Source organism: Ictidomys tridecemlineatus, chromosome 15, assembly GCF_052094955.1.
Source record: "Ictidomys tridecemlineatus isolate mIctTri1 chromosome 15, mIctTri1.hap1, whole genome shotgun sequence".
Classification (NCBI taxonomy): domain Eukaryota; kingdom Metazoa; phylum Chordata; class Mammalia; order Rodentia; family Sciuridae; genus Ictidomys; species Ictidomys tridecemlineatus.
Window position 1 is genome coordinate 36,401,356 of NC_135491.1, and position 19,483 is coordinate 36,420,838.

Consider the following 19,483-nt stretch of genomic DNA (forward strand, 5'->3'; position numbering starts at 1 on the left):
TTTTTTTTTGGTCCTCTTGTGTTTTCCTCCATTTCTTCCTGTGGATCCGAATTACCATCTGCTGTTACTTTCTTATTCAATTACAGTTTTGTTTCAACCTGCCTTCTTTATGCTGTTACCATCACATATGTTACATTTTTATGTTATAGACCCTCTTTAATACACATGTATTATTATATGCACTTGCTATTCAAATCAGTTAAGAGAAGAAATATTCAATAATATTATATTTTGTAATCACCTACATTTTAAAAATCATTTTTTAAAAAGACATGTGAATTCTGAATTACTACCATCTAGTGTTACTTATTTTCAGCCTGAAGAATTTCCTTTACCATTTCTCATAAGGCAGGTCTGCTATTAATGAATTCTCTGAGTTTTTGCTTATTTTAAAATGTTTTAGTTACTTCTTCATTTAAAAAACATATGAAGAGATATGAAGTGCCATCTCCCTGGCACTACAAGAGTCTCTAGGTTCATCTTGGGATGATCAACCATCCCCCTACAAGAAGTCCTGATTCCTTTCCAGAATGGCATCAGAAATCAAGATCTTTGTGTGCTCAGTTGTTTGCTTTTATTATTGAAAAACCATTTTTGCTGGATATAAAACTTGTGGTAAGAGTCATTTTTTCTTTCTCCTTTCAGCACGTTTCATCCCATTGCCGTCTAGTCTCCATTATCTCACATGAAAGTCCGCTGTTAATCTCCTTAGGCTTTCTTTCATCTTACACAGGGTGAATTGTTTTCTCTTGCTGTTTTGAACAATCTCTTTGCCTTGTGTGGATTTCTTTGTGTTTACCATACTTGGAGGTGTTCTTTGGGTGTATAATTTTAATATCAAATCTGGGAAGATTTCAGCCATCAAGTGAATATATACATTTTTTTCTGATCCTTTCTCCTTTTCTTGTTCTGTCACTGTCATTGCATGTACACCCACATTTTTTGACATTCAGTTAATTTGTTCTTTTTTATCCCTGATTTTCATATTGCATGATCTCTATCAATCTACTTTCAAGATTACTGATTTTTTTAAAATATTTTTTTTTAGTTGTAGATGGACACAATACCTTTATTTTATTTATTTTTTTATGTGGTACTAGAAATCGAACCCAGTGCCTCATGCATGCAAGGCAAGCACTCTACCACTGAGCCACAACCCCAACCCCAAATTCTTTTTTTTTTTTATGATGGTTTAAATTTACTGTTGATTCCCTTGTGGTGAAATTCTACTTTCAGTTATATTAAACAATATTAAAATTTCAGTTACATTAAAAACCAATTTTCCATTTGGTTCTCTTTAAATAATCTTTTAATTGACATTCTCTACTTGATGAGGCATTATCATCATGTATTCCTTTAAGTCCTCAAACGTGATTTACTTTGGTTCTTTGAATAGCTGCTTTGAAGATCATCAGCTAAGTCCACCATCTGGACTTCCCCAAAACAGTTTATGTTGCCTGCTTCTTTCCCTATGTGGGTTGCACTTTCCTATTTCTTTGTCTATCTCATAATTTTTGTTAGAAGCGTACACTTTAGATGACATGGTGACTTTGGGTAATCCCTACCCTCCTTTCTTGGCTTGTCATCGTTTACTGACTTGGTTAGACGAGGTCAGGAGTTTGCTGCTTCCCTTGCTGCTAGTGTCCTCTGATGTTGTTCTCAGAGGGTGCAGCCTTGGTCTCGATACAGTCTCCCTGACAACAGAGTTGATTTCTGTTTCAGCTGAGTTCCCTTCGGTTTTTCATCTTTCTGCCAAACTTCTGGCTGCCTCAGTTGGCATCAAACCTAGCTATTAATCTCTATTAATTGCTACCCAATTTCTCTATTGCTTTCAACAATACCCCAAGACATCAATTGATCACATCCTGATCCAATTAAAGTCAGGGCCCTTTGCAGGGGCAAGGTTTTGCTAGTCTTTGAAGCTTGCCCAAGCCTCAAGAGGATTTTTCTTTTTGTTTACATGGGTGTGACACTGTGGTGCTGAGGATTGAACCCAGGGCCTTGCACATGCTAGGCAAGCACTCAACCACTGAGCTACATCCCCAGCCCTTTTACATTTTTATTTTGAGGTAGGTTTTCACTGATTTGCCCAAGTTGGCTTCAAACTTGTGGATCCTCCTGCCTCAGCCTCCAAGTAGCTGGAAGTATAGTTCTGGAAAGAGGGCTCTTCTTAGTGATTTCTTTCTCTAACTCTGTTGGGCAGGGTGGTACACATCTGTATTCCTAGAGATTTGGGAGATTGAATTAGGATTTTCACAGGTTTGAGGCTGCCAACCTCAGCAACTAGCAAGATCCTTGACAACTTAGCAAGACCCTGCCTTGAAATAAAAAACTAAAAGGACTGGAGAAGTAGCTCATTAGTAAAGCACCCCTAGAGTCAATTCCCAGTACAAAAAAAAAATCATCCTTAAAACAGAAGGACATGCTGGGTGTAGTGGCACGTGCCGATAATCCCAGTTGCTCGGGAGGCTGAGGCAGGAGGATCATGAGTTAAAAGCCAACCCCAGCAATGGTGAGGTGCTAAGAACTCAGTGAGACCCTGTCTCTAAATAAAATACAAAATAGGACTGGAGATGTGGCTCAGTAGTCAAGTGCCCTGAGTACAATCCTTAGTACAAAAAAAAAAAAAAAAAAAAGAAGAAGAAAGTTCTGATACATGCTATACCATGGATGAATCTTGAGGATATTATGTTAAATGAAATGAGCCAGTCACAAAAGCACAAATATTGTATAATTCCATTTACAGGGAGGACCTACAGTAGTCTAAATCATGGGGACAGGAATATTGGTGGTAACCAAGGGGTGAAGGTAGGAGGAAATGGTGAATTAGTGTTTAGTGAGCAGTCTCAGTTTGACAAGACAGAAAAGCTGTGGAGATGGATAGTGAAGAAGTCACACAACAGTGCGAGTGTATGTAATGCCATTGAATGGCAAATTTTATATGTATTTTACAATAAAAGAAGACAGGAAAGTGAATTGAGACTGATCAAAGTGTACTTCAATACACAATTTTTCACATACACACGAAATTAAGAATTCCTTAATAAAGGAGAGAAAGAAAGAAAAGAAAAAAGGGGAAATGAAGGGAAAGAAGATTAGTATTTCTGAACTGGATTAAGACATCCCAATCTGATAAAAAAAAAAACCCCAAACCCCCCCCCCAAAAAAAAAAACTCAGCAGAACTTCATGATTTCCCCGCCCACTGAATATGGAACCGTTATCATTTGCACTACATGGAGCCTGTGGGGAGAGATGGCAGGGCCAGCAAGTCCTCAGAGGAGAAGCCACCAGGATTCCCTGGGGTAATTGGTCCTTTCCAACCCAGGACCGGGCCAAAGCCGAGGCTGCCAACAAGAAGTTGCGGAAGCAGCTGGCTGAGTTCCGGGCGCCACAGGTGATGATGTACCTCCGGGAGAAGATCCTCAATATGGAGATGGAGAAGACCATCAAGATGTGGGAAAGGAAAGTGGAAATCGCAGAGGTGAGCCCCTAAGAGCCCCGGGGGCTGGGACTCCACATTTCCGTGGAGTTGTCAGTCTTTCATGCCTGTGACATTTTGTTTAGGATTTTGTTTTGGGGGCTAAGACTATGGATGTTTGGATTGAACCCAGTGGTGCTCAACCACTGAGCCACATCCTCAGCCCTTTTTTATATTTTATTTTAGGGACAGGGTCTCATTGAGTTGCCAAGTGCCTTGCTAGGTTGCTGAGGCTGGCTTTGAACTCACGATCCTCCTGCCTCAGCCTCCCAAACTGCTGGGATTACAGGCGTGCGCCATCACATCCCGCCATCAAGTGTTTTTATTTGCTTGTTTTCCTTTTCTTTCTTTTCTTCCTTCCATCTCTCCCTCCCTCCCTTCCTTCCTAGCTACATCCCCAGCTCTTTTTTTTTTTTATTGAGACAGGGTCTTGCTAAGTTACTGAGGCTGGCCCCTAACTTGCAATCCTCTTGCCTCAGTTCCCTGAGTTACTGGGATTACAGGCATGCACCACCTACTCCCAGGGAGTTGTTTTCTTAGTGAATTCTAGAAGCTTCTGAATCCCCCTACACCATAGGTAATTTGGTGATTGCTACTTTATACATGGAGAAGCCAGTTTTTAAAAAATGAGATAACAATGGATTTTTAATATCACTCAGAACCCAGTTCCATACATTGACAGAGTTACCGTGGGCCTTTGTCTTAAACTAATCCCACAGCCTTTGAATATGGTCCTGTGTGCCCAGGAAGTGCCCTGGCTCCTTGTGAGCTGTGGAAGAGAAATGGGCAACATAAAGACACTGCACTGGTGTCAAGACTGCCACAGCCAGGATGCAAACCAAGGCCACTTGGAAGACATCGTTTAAATAGCTTCCGGGTCAGGCTGCTAGGAAAACTGGGGGCTTGGTGTCTTCGCATTTAGGAGCTCACTCCACTTCCATGTTCCTTTCTCCTGCCTTTTCCCTGGTCACTTAGTGGCAAGGAGAAAATTAGGATTCAAACTTGGGCCCACCAGACTCCAGCCAGAATCTGCAACTCCTCACTCCACGGAGATGAAACAGGCTCCCTAGAAGGATCTCCTGATGGCCACTTCCCCTTGGTGGCATGCTGCAGGGCAGAGTGCTGCCCCCTACAGGTGGCCCACACTTGCAGAAAGGCTGGCTAAGTGCCCCATTAGGTATAGGCACTCAGATTTCCCCAACTGACCTTCTTCCCCTCCCCTTTTTCTATTTTGCAGATGTCCCTGAAAGGCTACCGCAAGGCTTGGGATAAAATAAAGGCAAGCAACGAGGAATTGCAAGCAATTGGCTCCCCTGGGAAGTAGCCAGGGGCAGGAGCACGGATGGCTGACCAAGAAATGATCCATTAAAGCACTCCCCTCTCTTCTAGTCACAGGGTCCTCTCACTGGTGTCCCCGACTCCCCAGCCAGGCTGGCCATCACCTCCCAGGCCAATCTGCCCACGGGGAGTCTTCACCGCCTGGCCCCTGGAACCATTGTCACTGAAAGAACCACAGGGCACGCTAACGGTTTGACACTTGTTAGCCCACGTTTAGTTCACAAGCACAAATGAAAGTGACCTTTCCGCATGTGGGAGTGGGACAGAGGAGGGAGAGCCAGCCCAGTGTGTGCTGTGGGGCCGTCCGTGGCAGCCCAGGTGTGCAACTATCAAAAACAGACACCCCAGCATCATGGCGAATGCCTGGCACGTGGCATCCTGAGCTTCCTCTTCAGTTTGGTGGATTAGCTCCCCTTAGACTAGACACCGCTGCCAAAGAAAACAAGCACGAAGAAAACCAAGATGATTTCTTGGGGCTGATGTAACCTGTTCTGACCTGCAAAAGACCCCCCCTCCCCAGCCTCCCCACCGTAATAGTCATAGTACATGGGTTGAAGGGCCGCCTCCGAAGATCTGCCCGATTCCCGGAGACCCTTTTCCCTAAAGTCTAGCTCATCTCTAGTGCTGTTCCTCAGCTGTGAAGTCATAGTGGAACTACTTTGTTCTTGGAAGGAGGCTTGGGACCGTCTGGTGTGGCTCACTTCAGAATGTGTGCTCCTGTGGCTCATTTCAGCATGGGTGCTCCTGTGGCTCACTTCAGCATGGGTGCTCCGCGTCACGGCAGCGTGCTCTTCGAAAGAGGGACGAGGTATAAAATGGTCCCAGTGTTGGAGTGAGAACAGGGGATGGTCATCCCTGGTAGTCATGGACATGATCCAGTCGCTGTAATCTTCCACCCTGGTGTATATGAAGATGCCTGGGCATGTATCTCCACCTTGGGTCAGGATTCCTCTCAGGATCCACAGATCCAACTGCTGTAGCTGGCACATCATGGGGCTTCCTGCTTCCCCCTGCGACAAAGGACAGAAGGCTTCAGGTCTTAGAAAAACAGGTTTTCTTTTTTTAATAGATTCCTGTGCTGTTTGTTCTAGAAATGTTTTACACGGGTTCTCCCTGGAAATAGGGCAGATGGTAGGATACTATTTCAAATCTAGACAGCCACCACCTCGAATTCCAACGCGATTTTCCTTTTATAATGCAAATTATTTGGGGGGATTCCTACGATTGCCTGAAGTTTCCTGGTTCATACTGCATTTTCTTGTCCCTTTCATGTCCCCAGTACTTTGACTATTTCTTCCCTCTTTGGGCTTCTCATTCCTCACATATTGGTATTCCTTCCTCTCCTTTCTGGCTTGAATGCATGCTGTTCCCCTTCTCCTCCCTAGCTTGCTCCCATCTTTCACCTAAGCTGCTCCTTTCCACCTGAAGTCCCAAAGGGAATGTCTAGAGAGTGGGAGCAGAGCCCCCAGGGAATGCCCACTGGGCTAGCCTCCCAGATTTCCCCACCCTAGCCAAGTGACGAGGTTCTCTCTGAGTCCAAGCGGGGACACAGTGAATGCCTCTAACACACGCAAAGCACCGACATGGTACCGTGCACAGGATGCACTCTCTATCATCTTGATGTCTATAAAAGGCCACCAGTTTTCCACAAAAAAAAGTTGAGAAGAATGGGAAAAGCAACAAGACCATTCCTGGGTATGATTTACCTTCCTTGTCCCACCCACTCCCCACTCCAGGCCTCCTCTTAAAGGAATGTGCCACACCCACCTCTAGCCCATGGTCCATCTCAGGTCTGTGAAGAGGGCTGTCCTCCAATGGCTACTCAGCCACATTGGACCAGTGAGGCCTGCCTGGCTGGAAGAGCAGGCAGTGAAATGTTGCTCTCACTGTGTGAACGCAGGCAGACCCCGAGTGTCTGACAAAAGGAGCAGATTCATCCAGGAGAAGCAGAGAGGCAGAAGAGCGGCCACTGCGGCCCCTTCCCAGGGTGAGGCCAGGGTGTTTGGTCTGTTTGGGGGTATCCTCCTTCAATAAGCCTCCCCTTTCCTGAGGAAGTCACTCCAGAAGAGAGGTGAGAGTGAAGAGAAGAAAGAGCAACTCTGCAGGAAGGGCGTATCTGTACAGCCCTCGCGTGGCGGGAGGGAAGGGCTTTTCACAGAGGAAAACCCCAATATCTGACATTCACCAGCACTAGAGGAGAGTGGATCCCACACGGGCTGGTTTCAGCGACTCCTCTCCTACAGACCTGCTCAGATAGATCTGCATGTGGAGTTCGGCACCGATTTTCAGCCCATTTAAAAATCTGTGACTTAGACCTGCTTAATCATGCCACGTTGAACATGGTAACTGGTTTGTCCATTCAGCAGATGTGAATCCCAAGGCATGCCCCCGTGGAGGTTCCCATGCAGGGAGGAGGAGCCTCCAGGCCCACCTGGACGTCCCCAGGGCTCAGTCTCCAGGATTCAGGTTCTACTTTATCATTCTTACCAAGCAGACGGCTTCGGTTTCCCGTTGTGTGTGACTGCCGCACCCTGTTTTCTGGAGTAGGTGTAAGGGACACAGGTCAATGTCTTTCACGGAGATTCTCCTCAGGATACTCATTGTCATGTGATTTCCTGTCTGGACCATGCAACAGAGAGCCCAAGAATTATTAAGAAGAAGGCAGTCCCCTGTGTCAGTGCAGCTGCCACTCACATATCCAAATGACCACAGGTAGATGTGCCCATAAGTCCCCCTTCTTTCTAGAAACCAGAACCTATGTCTAAGTTTTTGTCATTGTTCTGGACTCGAATGTGTAAACAGGCAGAGAACAATGCACCCTTCCTCCACATCTAGAGGATGTCTATTCCCTTGTTTCTTTTCCAGGGATGGCTGGGCAATCAGCTCTAATCTAGGAAATCACATCCCCACCCCCACTCCCTACCCCCCATAACCTTGTGCACGTCTCAGGCTGTCCACTACCTCTGTACTTCCAGTTTGGGTATAGGCCTAGAGGAAAAAGGACCCGTATAATATAGAGATTCCATGTTTGGGTGAGGGTTCCAGCCCAACTCCAGAACTTCAAATAGCCTGAATTATTACAGTAAGCCCTAGAACAGTTCATCTGAGTCCCCCCACTGCCAGCACACACACAGCCTCCTCTAGGAGAAGGATTGCATTAACTGCAGACGTGGGATTCCATCCTGACACCCAGCAGTTCTGCAAGGCTGGTGGCTTATGCAGCTTTCTGTCCAGGAAGCAGATGGACTGGACCAGGTCGTCAAAATGCATGGCCGAGTCTGTCCTCAGGAGGGCTATGTTATTGCTCATGGAGTGGTTATCAAAGTCCTCGTGGATGATGATGGTATCGACTGGATACTCTGTGTGAGCAATATTTCTGTGATCCATGTTAGCTATACCAACAATAACTATGGCAGACTTCCTGGAGAGAGAGGAAGAAAGAGAACATTGAGAAGCTAAGGCAACCAGGAGCTTCACATTTTCTGTTTCCTTACTTCCCAGCCTGGAATGGGTATCCGACTCATCTTCCCTGGGCTTGCTTATTAATTTATTTATTATTTACTGGGGGTACTGGGAATTGAACTCAGGGGTACTTGACCACTGAGTCATATCCCTGGCCCTATTTTGTATTTTCTTTAGAAGCATGGTCTCACTGAGTTGCTTGGCAAGCCTCACTTTTGCTGAGGCTGGCTTTGAACTCAAGATCCTCCTTGTCTCAGCCTCCTGAGCCTCTGGGATTACAGGTGTGCGCCACCATGAGCGGCCCCTGGGCTTATTTTTACTCACTCCTTTAGATCAGTCTCCAGGAAATATTTTCCTAATCCCTAGGCTTGTGTCTTCCCTTGGGAGCCTGAAGGATCTTTTATTTCATGCCCTTTGTTCCAACACCTTGTTACAAATGTTAAACTTTCTATGAATGTTTTTAAAAAGCCTCCAGCTCTTAGCCCTTGACACTTTAAAACAAGCTTCTTTCCAATCTGATACTTTGTAAATACACTTTGGAGAAGTTCTGGTTTTATTAAAGATGGAGTTAAGTTAAGGTGACAAGAAGTCCCTGGCTATCCAGATGAAGAAAAGTGAAGTCATTCTAAATTGGGTCATATCACTTATTGTCTAACTCAGAGAAGCTGTGATAAGAGAGGGAGGGGCTAACAGCAGGAATCTGAGACAGCAGGTCTCAACCAGACTCCTCCCCAGGTGGACAAGAACGAGTGATCACTCTACCCAGAGGGAGAAAATAGGGCGACCTCAGACTTCTCTATAGCTAAATTCAATTCTAGAAACCAGAGTGGGGTGAGTGGGGCGAAGCCTTTAAAATCTTCAAAAAGAAAGAAGTCATGAGCCATGAAATCTGTCCTTCGGTGATCATCCAAGTTTAAGGACAGCACAATGCTTTTGAATATGCAAAGACCAAGGAAATGTGGTTCTTGGGAGCCTTTCACAAACTACACAAAGACATATTTTAGCCAGACCTAGTATCCAATGGAGGAAATCCAGACAAAGGACTGTTGGGGTATGTGAAATTCATTTTAAAATTGGACTAAAATTAAAACAAAAACCTTTCAAAAGTTTTTAGATTATAACAAAAATGTAAGCCCTTGCAAAATTCAAATAGCATAACAAGTTAGAAAGCAAGTCAGAGATGGGTATGTGAACCAATATTTTCATCTTTTTTAGGAGTCTAAACATATTATTCTTGTACAGCTAATATAAGAAATAATTCAATATGCAAAAACATCAATGAAATGAAGGGAACACCAACACACATATGTAATCCATTAAATCTGGACGATAAAAGAGGAGAAAAGAAGTGAAAAGATAGAAATCCTGGCATTGGCCACTGCAGAGTCTAGAAAGAACTGTCCAGAAAGAAGCAGAGGATTGGGGGTCTTGCATGAAATTATAGATCTAAGCTAAAGAAGATTTTCATTCTGAAAAGCAGAATGAAGAAACAAGTTTTTCAGCAGAAACATCGAAAGCAAAAGAAAGGTCATATAGTGAAAAGAAAAACAAGAAATAAAAACAGAAAATGCAACCTGAAACAAGAACGAGAAGCAGCAGTCGCAACCCAAACATCGACTCTGAGAAGAGCATTAAGTAAGGCTACAAAAGGCTCTTAGAACGACAAAGAATTCAGTCTATGGTAAAGTGACACAGTGCCCAAGTAAAAAAAATCACAGGAAATAAGAGGAGAAACAGGCTTATTCTCGGTAGGAGATTTCAACTCACCTCTATCAGTCTAGTACACTGATCAGGTAGATCTCCTCTTCCCATTTTTTTTAATGTAATAAATTATACATCAAAGACAGAGAGTGAACGTTTGGAACAATATTAGCATGTTCCACATATAACAGACTACAAGACAACCTCAGCAAATGGCTAAATAACTTGCCATGCAGCATAACTCGAATAATGTTAGGGAAAAACTAACAAAGGACCCTACATCTGGATATTTTAAAACTCTGTCTTTAATAAAACACTTGAGTCAAAGTGAAACTCAAAACCAGAACTCAAAACTCAAAACCAGGACTAAGTGATAGAGAATAGCAACAATGAAAACTCTAACGGAAAAGCAGAACTTCCAAACTTCCGTGCAGGGCTCATTGGCAAGAGCAATGGAGATTATATAAAGGCATGTCTTTTTTAATTCTGTCTTTCCACACCTAGGTTATTCATACTACACTATATTTGCATGTGTGTGAAATAATGTTTGTACAAGTCTACTGGAGCATTTTTGGTACTAATCAATGTTGGAACAATTCCAATTCCCTTTTTTTGGGGGGATGGGGTTACCGCAGATTGAACTCAGGGACACTTGACCACTGAGCCCCACCCCCAGCCCTATTTTGTATTTTATTTAGAGACAGGGTCTCACTGAGTTGCTGAGCACCTCACTTTTATTGAGGCTGGCTTTGAACTCGAGATCCTCCTGCCTCAGCCTCCTGAGCCCCTGGGATTCCAGACAGGCACCATCACACCTGGCTTAAATTTCCATTCTTAATGGACTGTGTAATTATGCTATATCCACAATGGGGTATTGTACAGCTGGCAAAAAGGTCATAAAATATGCAAATATGATTCTTGTCTATAAGATAAATTCTCCAAAATTATCGAGTGAAAAAAGTTAAGAGAGGAATAAGGTAGATGGTGTGCTCGTAGCTGTATTGGCGGATGTTGTGGAATGAACTGTGTTCCCCTACCCCCCCCCAAAAAAAATTCATAAGTTGAAACCCTGACCACCAATGGGACTGTATTTAGAGATACAGCCACTGAGAGGGTCATTGACGTTAAAGAGGCAGGTCTCTAATTCAATAGGACACTAGAGATAGACACTAGGGATGTCCACATAGAGAGAAAAGGCCACGCAAGGGCACAGCTGGAAAGCGGTCATCAACAAGTCAAGGAGAGGGGACTCAGGAAAAACCAAACCTGCCAACACCCGAACTATGACAGATTTCTTTTGTTACCTCTAGCAAATTGATACCAATTTTAGCCCTGGAGTGCCACTGTAAGAAAGTGGCTTTGAACTGGGTTCTACAATCGCCAGTCGCCAGGGTGCCTCTGCGCTGGGGACTTGTGAGTGGCGACCGAGGAGCAAAGTGGCTTCTGCTCCGTTCTCTACAGGCAGGACATGCATTCTGATTTTACTATAGTCTCAGAGGCACCGACGTTTTTATTTTTGGCTGGAGATACCAGGGATTGAACTCAGGGGCGCTGGACCACTGAGCCACATCCCCAGTTGTGACAGAGCAGGCTGTGAGCCAGGAGCCAGCCCCCCTGGTGGTGGGCATCTACCCTGCCCTGCAAGGTGTCTCTGGACTGAGTAGGGATCAGCCACCCCGCGACCCCACTCGGGCCTCACGCGCCCCAAGGCAGAGGTACTGGCCTGTTTTGAAAGGCGGATGCGATGGTGAGGATCCAGAACTCGCTGAGGATGCAGCCGAACGCCAGGTGGGTGTACTGCAAGTCCTGTATCGACACCACCCAGGGGAACTGCGTGCTGGTGACCAGGTCCTCCTCGGAAAGGTCCCTAAGTGGGGACTTCTGGAGGCCGCAACCTGCAGAGGGAGTGCGGACTTTACTGTGGGGCAAGGGGTTGGTGGCCGCCTACAGGGCCACCAGCCCTGGGACCCTTCTCAAGCCGGCTCTCCTGTCTTGCTCATCATGATTTTACCACCCTGTTTCTTTTCTTTCCTTCTCCTAGGCGGTCTTCCACATTAAAGATGCTTGGTGGCATCTTTGGACGGAAACGTCACATCCGACATTGATGCTAATGCTCATTTATTGAGCACGCAGCCCTACACGCCAGGCAATACCTGAGCTCTTCTGAATACGTCACCGGTTCCCAAAGTGCCCTCTGGGACCTGGGGAGTCAAGATGCTTTTCTTCCAGGTTAAAACTCTGATTTGCTTTTCTTACTCTCCTTCTGTGACTACGGTAGGTGGAATTTTCCAGAGGCTTCATGATGTCATCCCTCGGATGGCCGATAGTGTGTGTAAATTTGTGTGTTCTTGTGTTTTAAGTTTTTCCTAGTTTAAATTTTTAATATGGTAGATATAGCTCCATAAAACAAAAAGTCTTTGGACATTGCCAATAATTTTTCAGAGTGTTAAAGGGTCCTGAAAAAAGTTTGATAATTGCCTGTATTCCCTACTTCACAGGATCCCCCCAACAACCCTGAAGGTTGGGCGTCGCCACTCTCAGCTCCTGGGTGACCAAATCAAGGGTGAGGGTGACTAAGCACTTGTCGGTTTACACAGCTGGTAGCGGATGGTGCCATTCCAGACGAATCCAGACTCCAACATCTCAACCTCAAGGTTTATGTTCCAGCCACAGTTTGTATCCTTGAATCCACCCTTGCTCTCTCCCAGCAAGCTGTGCGTCTCTCCCTGCTGCTGGGTCTGTTTTACTTGGAATATATCCCTAGGGTCTAACATGGTGCCTAGCACTTAGCAGTTGCTCAGTAAGTTACCTAGTTCATGAACAAAAGGGCTCTGCCTGCTAAGGCTCCCTGACCTCTTGTCTTTGGGAGGCTAAAAGGTTCTGGCCACTGGGGGTTGTCTGTGTCCCCCACCAGTCCTGCTCAGCTTCTGCCTTTCAATTATTGAACTGGACAATCTCTTGGATAGCCTGGACTTTGTTTCCAGTGAGATTTAAATGTTGATTAATGGTTTAGAAATAATTTTTAAATATTTATTTATTTTTTTTTTAGTTTCCAGTGGACACAACATCTTTGTTTTTGTATGTGGTGCTGAGGATCGAGCCCGGGCCGCACGCATGCCAGGCAAGCGCGCTACCACTTGAACCACATCGCCAGCCCCTGATTAATGGTTTAAATAGTATACTCCCCTACTAGTACTGGGTTGGTCCAGTGTGGTCCTGTCTTGCCCTGAATTTTTTTTTTAAAAAAAGTTCTCTACATATGGAGTCATGAAGCTTTAGGATGTTAGAAAAGGAAGACTCTTAAGATTGATCCAGGGGCTGAGGCAGTGGCTCAGTGGTAGATCACTTGCCCAACATGTGTGAAGCACTGGGTTCGATTCTCTGCACCACCTTTAAATAAATAAAATAAAGGTCCATTGACAACTAAAAAATATTTTTAAAAAATTGATCCAGTTGGGAAGGAGTACCTCACAAATCAGCACAATTTTTATGTGACAGTTAAAGAAAATTAAAAATAAAGCATATTTGAGACAGGAAGGAGGGAGGGAGAGAAAGAGGCAGGGGAAAAAGAAAGGGAAGGGAATGACGTCCTCAAAGCCCCAGGTGGGGTCAGCTGAGCCCCCCGGCTTTGTTGCACCCTGGGTTACAAGACGGCAGTTCCAGGGGCTATTTTGCTCTCCGCTGCCCTGTGTCAGCATGTCTTGTCTGAGGAGCCCCTCCCCCACAGGACTTGGTCCCTGTCTACTTTTTGGACCCAGATTGCCCCTAAGCAGAGGTGGGTGCAGAGTGTCTGTCCTACATCACATTTGCCAGAATCCTGAGCACTGCATTGACTCTGGGTCGTTTCTCAGGAGAGATTCTAACGTGTGTTTAGGAAGGACCTGAACGCAGAGTCCAGAGTCAAGTGGGCCTCCGAGGCAGCTGTGAGAACGTGGGGAGCCACTTCCCTTCTCTGAGTCTCCGTTTCCTCTTTTGAAACATGGGGCAGGGTCCAGGACCGCACACCTCTCAGAGGTGCAATGAAGATCACACAAGGTGCTTTGCAGACGTATCCCTAAGACAGGTAATGCTCAACCTCGGGGCAGAATGGACAACTGTATTTTTAAAAATCCAAACGATTGCTTTGGTTGCGCTTTGTAAATCCAGATCTGCAAGCACCAACACTTACTTCTAAATCGGTGGCCTTGGGTCACAGGTGTCACATGATGAACACCCACCCCCAGACTGTATGAATTATACTATTGGTGACTGCACTTACAGCCATGCATTCCCCGGCACAGAGCCCTGCCAGGTGTGGGCACAGGCCGATGAGTGATGGCCACGCCTGGAGTATACAGAAGAGGAGCCGAGGTGAAGTCTGGGAGGTGACCTTTCCTGTCAGCGCCAGAGACAGAGTTTCCAAATCATGATACCATGGGTTACTTGTCACCTACAATATAGTATCACTAAAAGACCCCAGAGGACCTCTCTATTATGGGACATCATGTGATCAAATATCTCATTAAGGGACCCTTGGAGATTTTACTGGAACAATAACTAGGCTCACTGTTAGCAAGATGGTATCAGTAAAGCCACAAAGTGCTTCAGGAGCCACCAAAGGTAGGATTCCTTATCTACAGTCTGATTTTTTGTTGGGACATTGGCAATCTTTAGAGTCCAGGCATTGACCAATCCTTCCTAACCCAGGTGCCTTGTGCGTGTGATGGCTTGTGCCTTTCCAAAGCTCTAGTTGGCCTGCTCAGTTGACCTCACTGACCCCTGGGAAGCCAAGTTGTCATGAGATCGGATGCAGAGATAAAATGTCTATCTGGGTCACTCGGCTGTGTTTTCCAGGCATCTCCTTGTCCCCTTGGGGCTGCAAGGAGGCGGTGGAGGTGGAGGAGACTGAGGCAGGCGGAGGGCCCCGGCATGTGCGTGGGGGTGGGCGCTGTCCTGTCTCCCATCTTTCCCAGGAAGGCAGGGCCCAGCCAGTTGTGGTGGCCACAGGGTGGGGCCAGTCCTGATGTAGTGGGCTTAGTGGTCAGCCGGCCCCTGTCTGCCTGCCCTTTTGCAGGTTGGAACTCTTTGTCCTAAAGATCCTGGAGATCAGGCGAGGAGGGGATTGCAGCTGCCACAGTTGCCACCTGAGGCTCTGGCAGGCTGCAGGCCACCTACAGCAGAAGGAGCAGCCCCACACTAGGTGGTTACAGTTGGCAGAGGGCAGGGTCGGGGACAGGCCTCCCGCTGACTCTCTGCCTGGCACCTCTCTCTGCAGCTTAAGGCTTATTTTCCTACCCTGAGGAGTAACCCTGGGATTGGGCTTCTGAAGCCACTTTCCTGCATCCACATCCCACGGTTCATGGGGATGCCTGGTTCCTGCTGTCAGAGCAAAGTGCTGTGTCAGCTCCCTGAGTCCCTCCCTGGACACTGAGGACCACTTCACTTCCTGGCCCAGGTGGGGTCAGCTGAGCCCCCTGACTTTGTTGCACCCTGGGTTACAAGACGGCAGTCCCAGGGGCTATTTTGCTCTCCACTGCCCTCCTTCCCCAGTCACTCACCGGGCCACTCACCGGCAGAGGATTGGAACAGGCAGAGCAGCACCAGCAGCACCCCTCTCATCTCTGCCATCCCCAGAGAGGACCACAGCGGACACCATGGGCAACTGGGGAGACAGGAGATTCAGCGACTGCACATCCCGGCAAACACACCCGGGGTCTTCCTCACCCCCCACAAAGGGGTGAGTGTCAGGGACCCTCGAAACCAACCTGTCACATCCCTAGTGCTTGGTTCTGTGCAGTAAAGGGGCACGATGTCCAGCTAGCAGCTCGTAAGATGGCTCAAGGAGAGAAGGCAGCCCACTTTTTTACAGTTTTCTTCTCAATGCAGCCTGGACCCCTGGACGTCCTAGAGAGTTAGGTCTCTGAAAAGGGTTTGTTTTGCCTCATGGAATTCAACCCTTGCGATAACTCTGTATCCATAAAATGCTGCTGAGAGGAAAAAGCAGGCTTTGGGTGGAAGCCCACCCCAGGCTCAGATCTCTCCTATGATTTGGCCCCTCTATTCACCTCTGCAGGATTAAGTCATGCTGGGATTTCTTTTCACTAGCAACTGCCAGTACCTTTCCAAAGTTGCAGCCCCAGCATCTAGCTCACTCATCCACACAACCACCCAGGGAGAGAGACCCTCTCATGATCCTCATTTTACAGATTCACACAGTGACACTCAGAGACGTTGAGAAGCCAGCCCAAGGTCACACATCTCCCAAGCTGTGGACCTGAAATTTGATCTCAGGACCGCCTGAATCCAGGCTCCCGGGTTCTTCCTGTCATTCCACATCTCCAGGCCAGCACCCTTGCTTCAAGCAATGCATGATGCCCTAAGAAACCCGGGTACACCGTTCTAAGTCACCTTGTTCTCCTCATGACACCGGATGTTCCTGGTCCTCAGGATGGTCTTCAGAGTTCTTCCATGAACTGCTCTCACTAAAGAAGAAATGAATTCACTCTGGCGGCCTTACACAGCAGAGCTCAACAGAGGAGTTTGTTCTACTACCTCGGGAAGAATGTTCCATTGTGGCATCGTGGTTACCATGGTGCCTCCAAGCAAACGTCTGGATGTGGGAACTCAGGAAGACCTAGGAAGACAAGCTTCTGGACATCTAACCTCGTCCGGCGCTGCCCAGGTCTGGCTGGGGAGACATCTCTTGCGAGATCACAGAGTTCTCACTGGTGGTAGCCTGGGTCTGTCTTTGCCCCCAGTACCCACCCTGTAGCTACCCAAGTCTGTCAGACTGCTGGACTGAGGAAGCCCACAAATGGGGTAGGTTGGAGGTTTCCAGTTCCTTCGGCATCCTATATCCAGTCAGCCCAGTTTCCTTTAGCTCAGTGGGGGCTCAAGCCAAGCAGTAGACCTGCTGGGCTAAGACATGGGGCCAGCTGGAATCTGTGCTTCAGCCATTTATGAGCAACTTTGGTTTCAGCACAAATGCCAGGACTCGAGGAAAGTGTCGACAGCATGGGGATAAGATTTAACCTGGGGAGCCACAGAGGCTCACAAGCACCTGGCACCAGCATTCAGAAGATGTTCTGTATGGGTACTGATGCATGGAGGGAGACAAAATGGCGGGATGGGAAGGGAAGCCCCAGTCAGAAAGGGGCTGCTGTCTCCTGGCCCTGGTGGTCCTCTGGATGCCCTGCACACCTGCACCTTTGATTGTTGAACCCAAGGTACTTTATCACCAGCCTTTTTTTTTTTTTTAATTTTAATTTTGAGACAGGGTCTCACTAAGTTGCTTAGGGCTTTGCTAAATTGCTAAGGCTGGCCTTGAACTTGTGATCCTTCTGCCCTAGCCTCCTAAATCACTGGGATTATAGACGTGCACCACCATGCCTGGCACCAATTTCTCACCATTAAATTCTATACACCACTAAACTTACAACAGAAATGCTAGAAAATGTTATTATCATCTTGTACTTACTGAAAGTTTCCTCTTCTCTCTTTCTCCTGCTCCTGAGAGAGAATGCATTTCTTATTCCATTTCTCCTTAATAGGTTTATCTACATGATGTAATGCCTAAACTCTGTATTAAGCACATGTGCAAGAGTTTCTCCCGGGTAAAGTCCCCCATATCAGTTAGAACCCTTGGCATCTTATTTAAGAAACCCTTTAGTAGCTGAACATTTGAGAGATCAGTTCCACTTTGTCTTCTCAAAACTTTATAGTTCTCCACAGTAAGTCCTCTGTCTGGATTTTTTTTTTTTTGAGGTGCACAGTGTGGATCCATTTCTCACTGGATGCCCAGTTGAGCCAGCATTATATGTAAACACATATAATGGTCTCCAGTGAGACCTATATATATATATATATATATATATATATCAAAGTTCCATTTATCCCTGGGTTTGTGTCCAAGATCACTCTCCTATTATATTGGTCATTTGTCTTTTGCCCTGTGCAAATTCCACACAATCTAAAATATTACAGCCTTTTATGTCTTAATATCCTACCTAATTATTTTTCTTTAGCAGTATCTTGAATATTCTTGGCACTTTGTACTTTTATATAATTTAGAAACAACTTGGCAACTTACACACATACACAAATGAAATCTTTCAAAGATTTGGATTAGAATTGCATTGCATTTATATATCAGTTTGTGGATAGATTAACATCTTTACAATATTGAATCCTTTTATCCATAAGTACAAAATATCTATCACTTAACTAGGTCTCCTTTAAGATTTTTCAATAAAATTTTATGATTTTTCCACATAGACCTGGTACAGCTTTTGATAGAATTGATGCCTAGATATCTTAAACTTTTTGGTTTCAATCAAATGATGTCTTCTCTTACTATTATGCTTTAAAACCATTTTTATTATTTGAATTTTATACTAATCTATAGTAAATTTATCATAAAAGATATTATTTAGATTATTTGGGGTTTTCCACATAAATAATCATATCACTTGCAAATAATGAAAATTTTGTTTCTTCCTTTTCAATTGTTATGCCTTTTATTTCTTGTCTTATTGCTTTGGCTAAGACCTTTAGTACAAAGCTGAATAGAATTAGCAGTAGAGGGCATCCTTACCAAACTCATGGTCAAAGGAAAGGCTTCTAACTCTTCCCCATTTAAAATAACATATGATAGAAGTTGTTAAGTAGATTTACTTAATTAGGCTAAGGAGTAACCCTTTTATTTCTAAATTTGACTTTGTTTTAATAAAAATCTGAGGCTGATTTTTTTCATGACTTTTTGGCATTTATTGAGATAATAATATGCTTTTTCTTCTTTAATTTTCTAATGTGATTAATGAAGTTCAGGGACATTCTCAAATTAAACCACTCTTGAGTTTCAGGGATTAATATTTTCTCTTTTGAAACACTATTACTCATCAATGTTTCAAATAGGATTTTTGGTGAGCATCTTTATGAGTTATACTGGCAGTGAATTTTCCTTTCATGTACTCTTCATGTACTCTTCTTCTTAGTTAAACTGGCTTCATGGAATTAGCTAGGGAGATAGAAATGACATGTTCACTGAAATTTTGCAGAATTAATTTTAAAACTCTCTAGGTCTGGTATTTGCTTTGTGTGGAGATTTCTAACTATAACTCATTTTTAAATTCCTCCAGGACTACAATGACTATTTATCTTTATTTGTTCTTTATCTCTGGCTCCTTTTAAGAACTTTTGGTACACTATGACTTCACTATAAGTTGAAGCATGAATCCCTTTTCATTTGTTCTGTTCAGGATACACATGTTTCCTAGATTTGTGTGTTTATATTTTCTTATAGGTTCTGGTTGTTGTCTTTTCAAATAATGCCTCTTCTTTAGGCTCTCTATTCTTTATTTCTGGGGTTCCAAATAGGTATATGCTAGACTTTCTCATTTTATTCTTCAAATCTCTTGTCTTTTCATATTTTTATCTTTTTATCACTCTGTGTTGTGTTCTGGGTGATTCTTGTGATGTACTTTCCAGTGTATTAATTCTCTTTTTCATCCATCTTTAATTTTCTG

The 19,483-nt window shown here is 45.0% G+C and overlaps 2 protein-coding genes across 3 annotated transcripts in view; one reads left to right on the forward strand and one right to left on the reverse strand.

The window, feature by feature from the left end:
* Nucleotides 1-5,887, forward strand: part of Cfap263 (cilia and flagella associated protein 263) — a 23,526-nt gene extending 17,639 nt beyond the window's left edge. For both annotated transcript variants that reach the window (XM_005318241.3, XM_040279368.2), the window contains 2 exons: nucleotides 3,327-3,482; nucleotides 4,717-5,887. In XM_005318241.3, coding sequence (XP_005318298.1) covers nucleotides 3,327-3,482; nucleotides 4,717-4,803 — 243 coding nt within the window. In that variant the 3' untranslated portion in view covers nucleotides 4,804-5,887. The remainder of the gene's footprint in view (nucleotides 1-3,326; nucleotides 3,483-4,716) is intronic.
* Prss54 (serine protease 54) lies at nucleotides 5,019-15,615 on the reverse strand. The gene is given in 6 exon segments (XM_040279365.2): nucleotides 5,019-5,827; nucleotides 7,305-7,436; nucleotides 7,980-8,238; nucleotides 11,704-11,875; nucleotides 15,530-15,578; nucleotides 15,580-15,615. Coding segments are annotated over 6 exon segments (1,239 nt in total). The 3' UTR covers nucleotides 5,019-5,236.
* Between the last annotated feature and the right edge of the window lie 3,868 nt (nucleotides 15,616-19,483).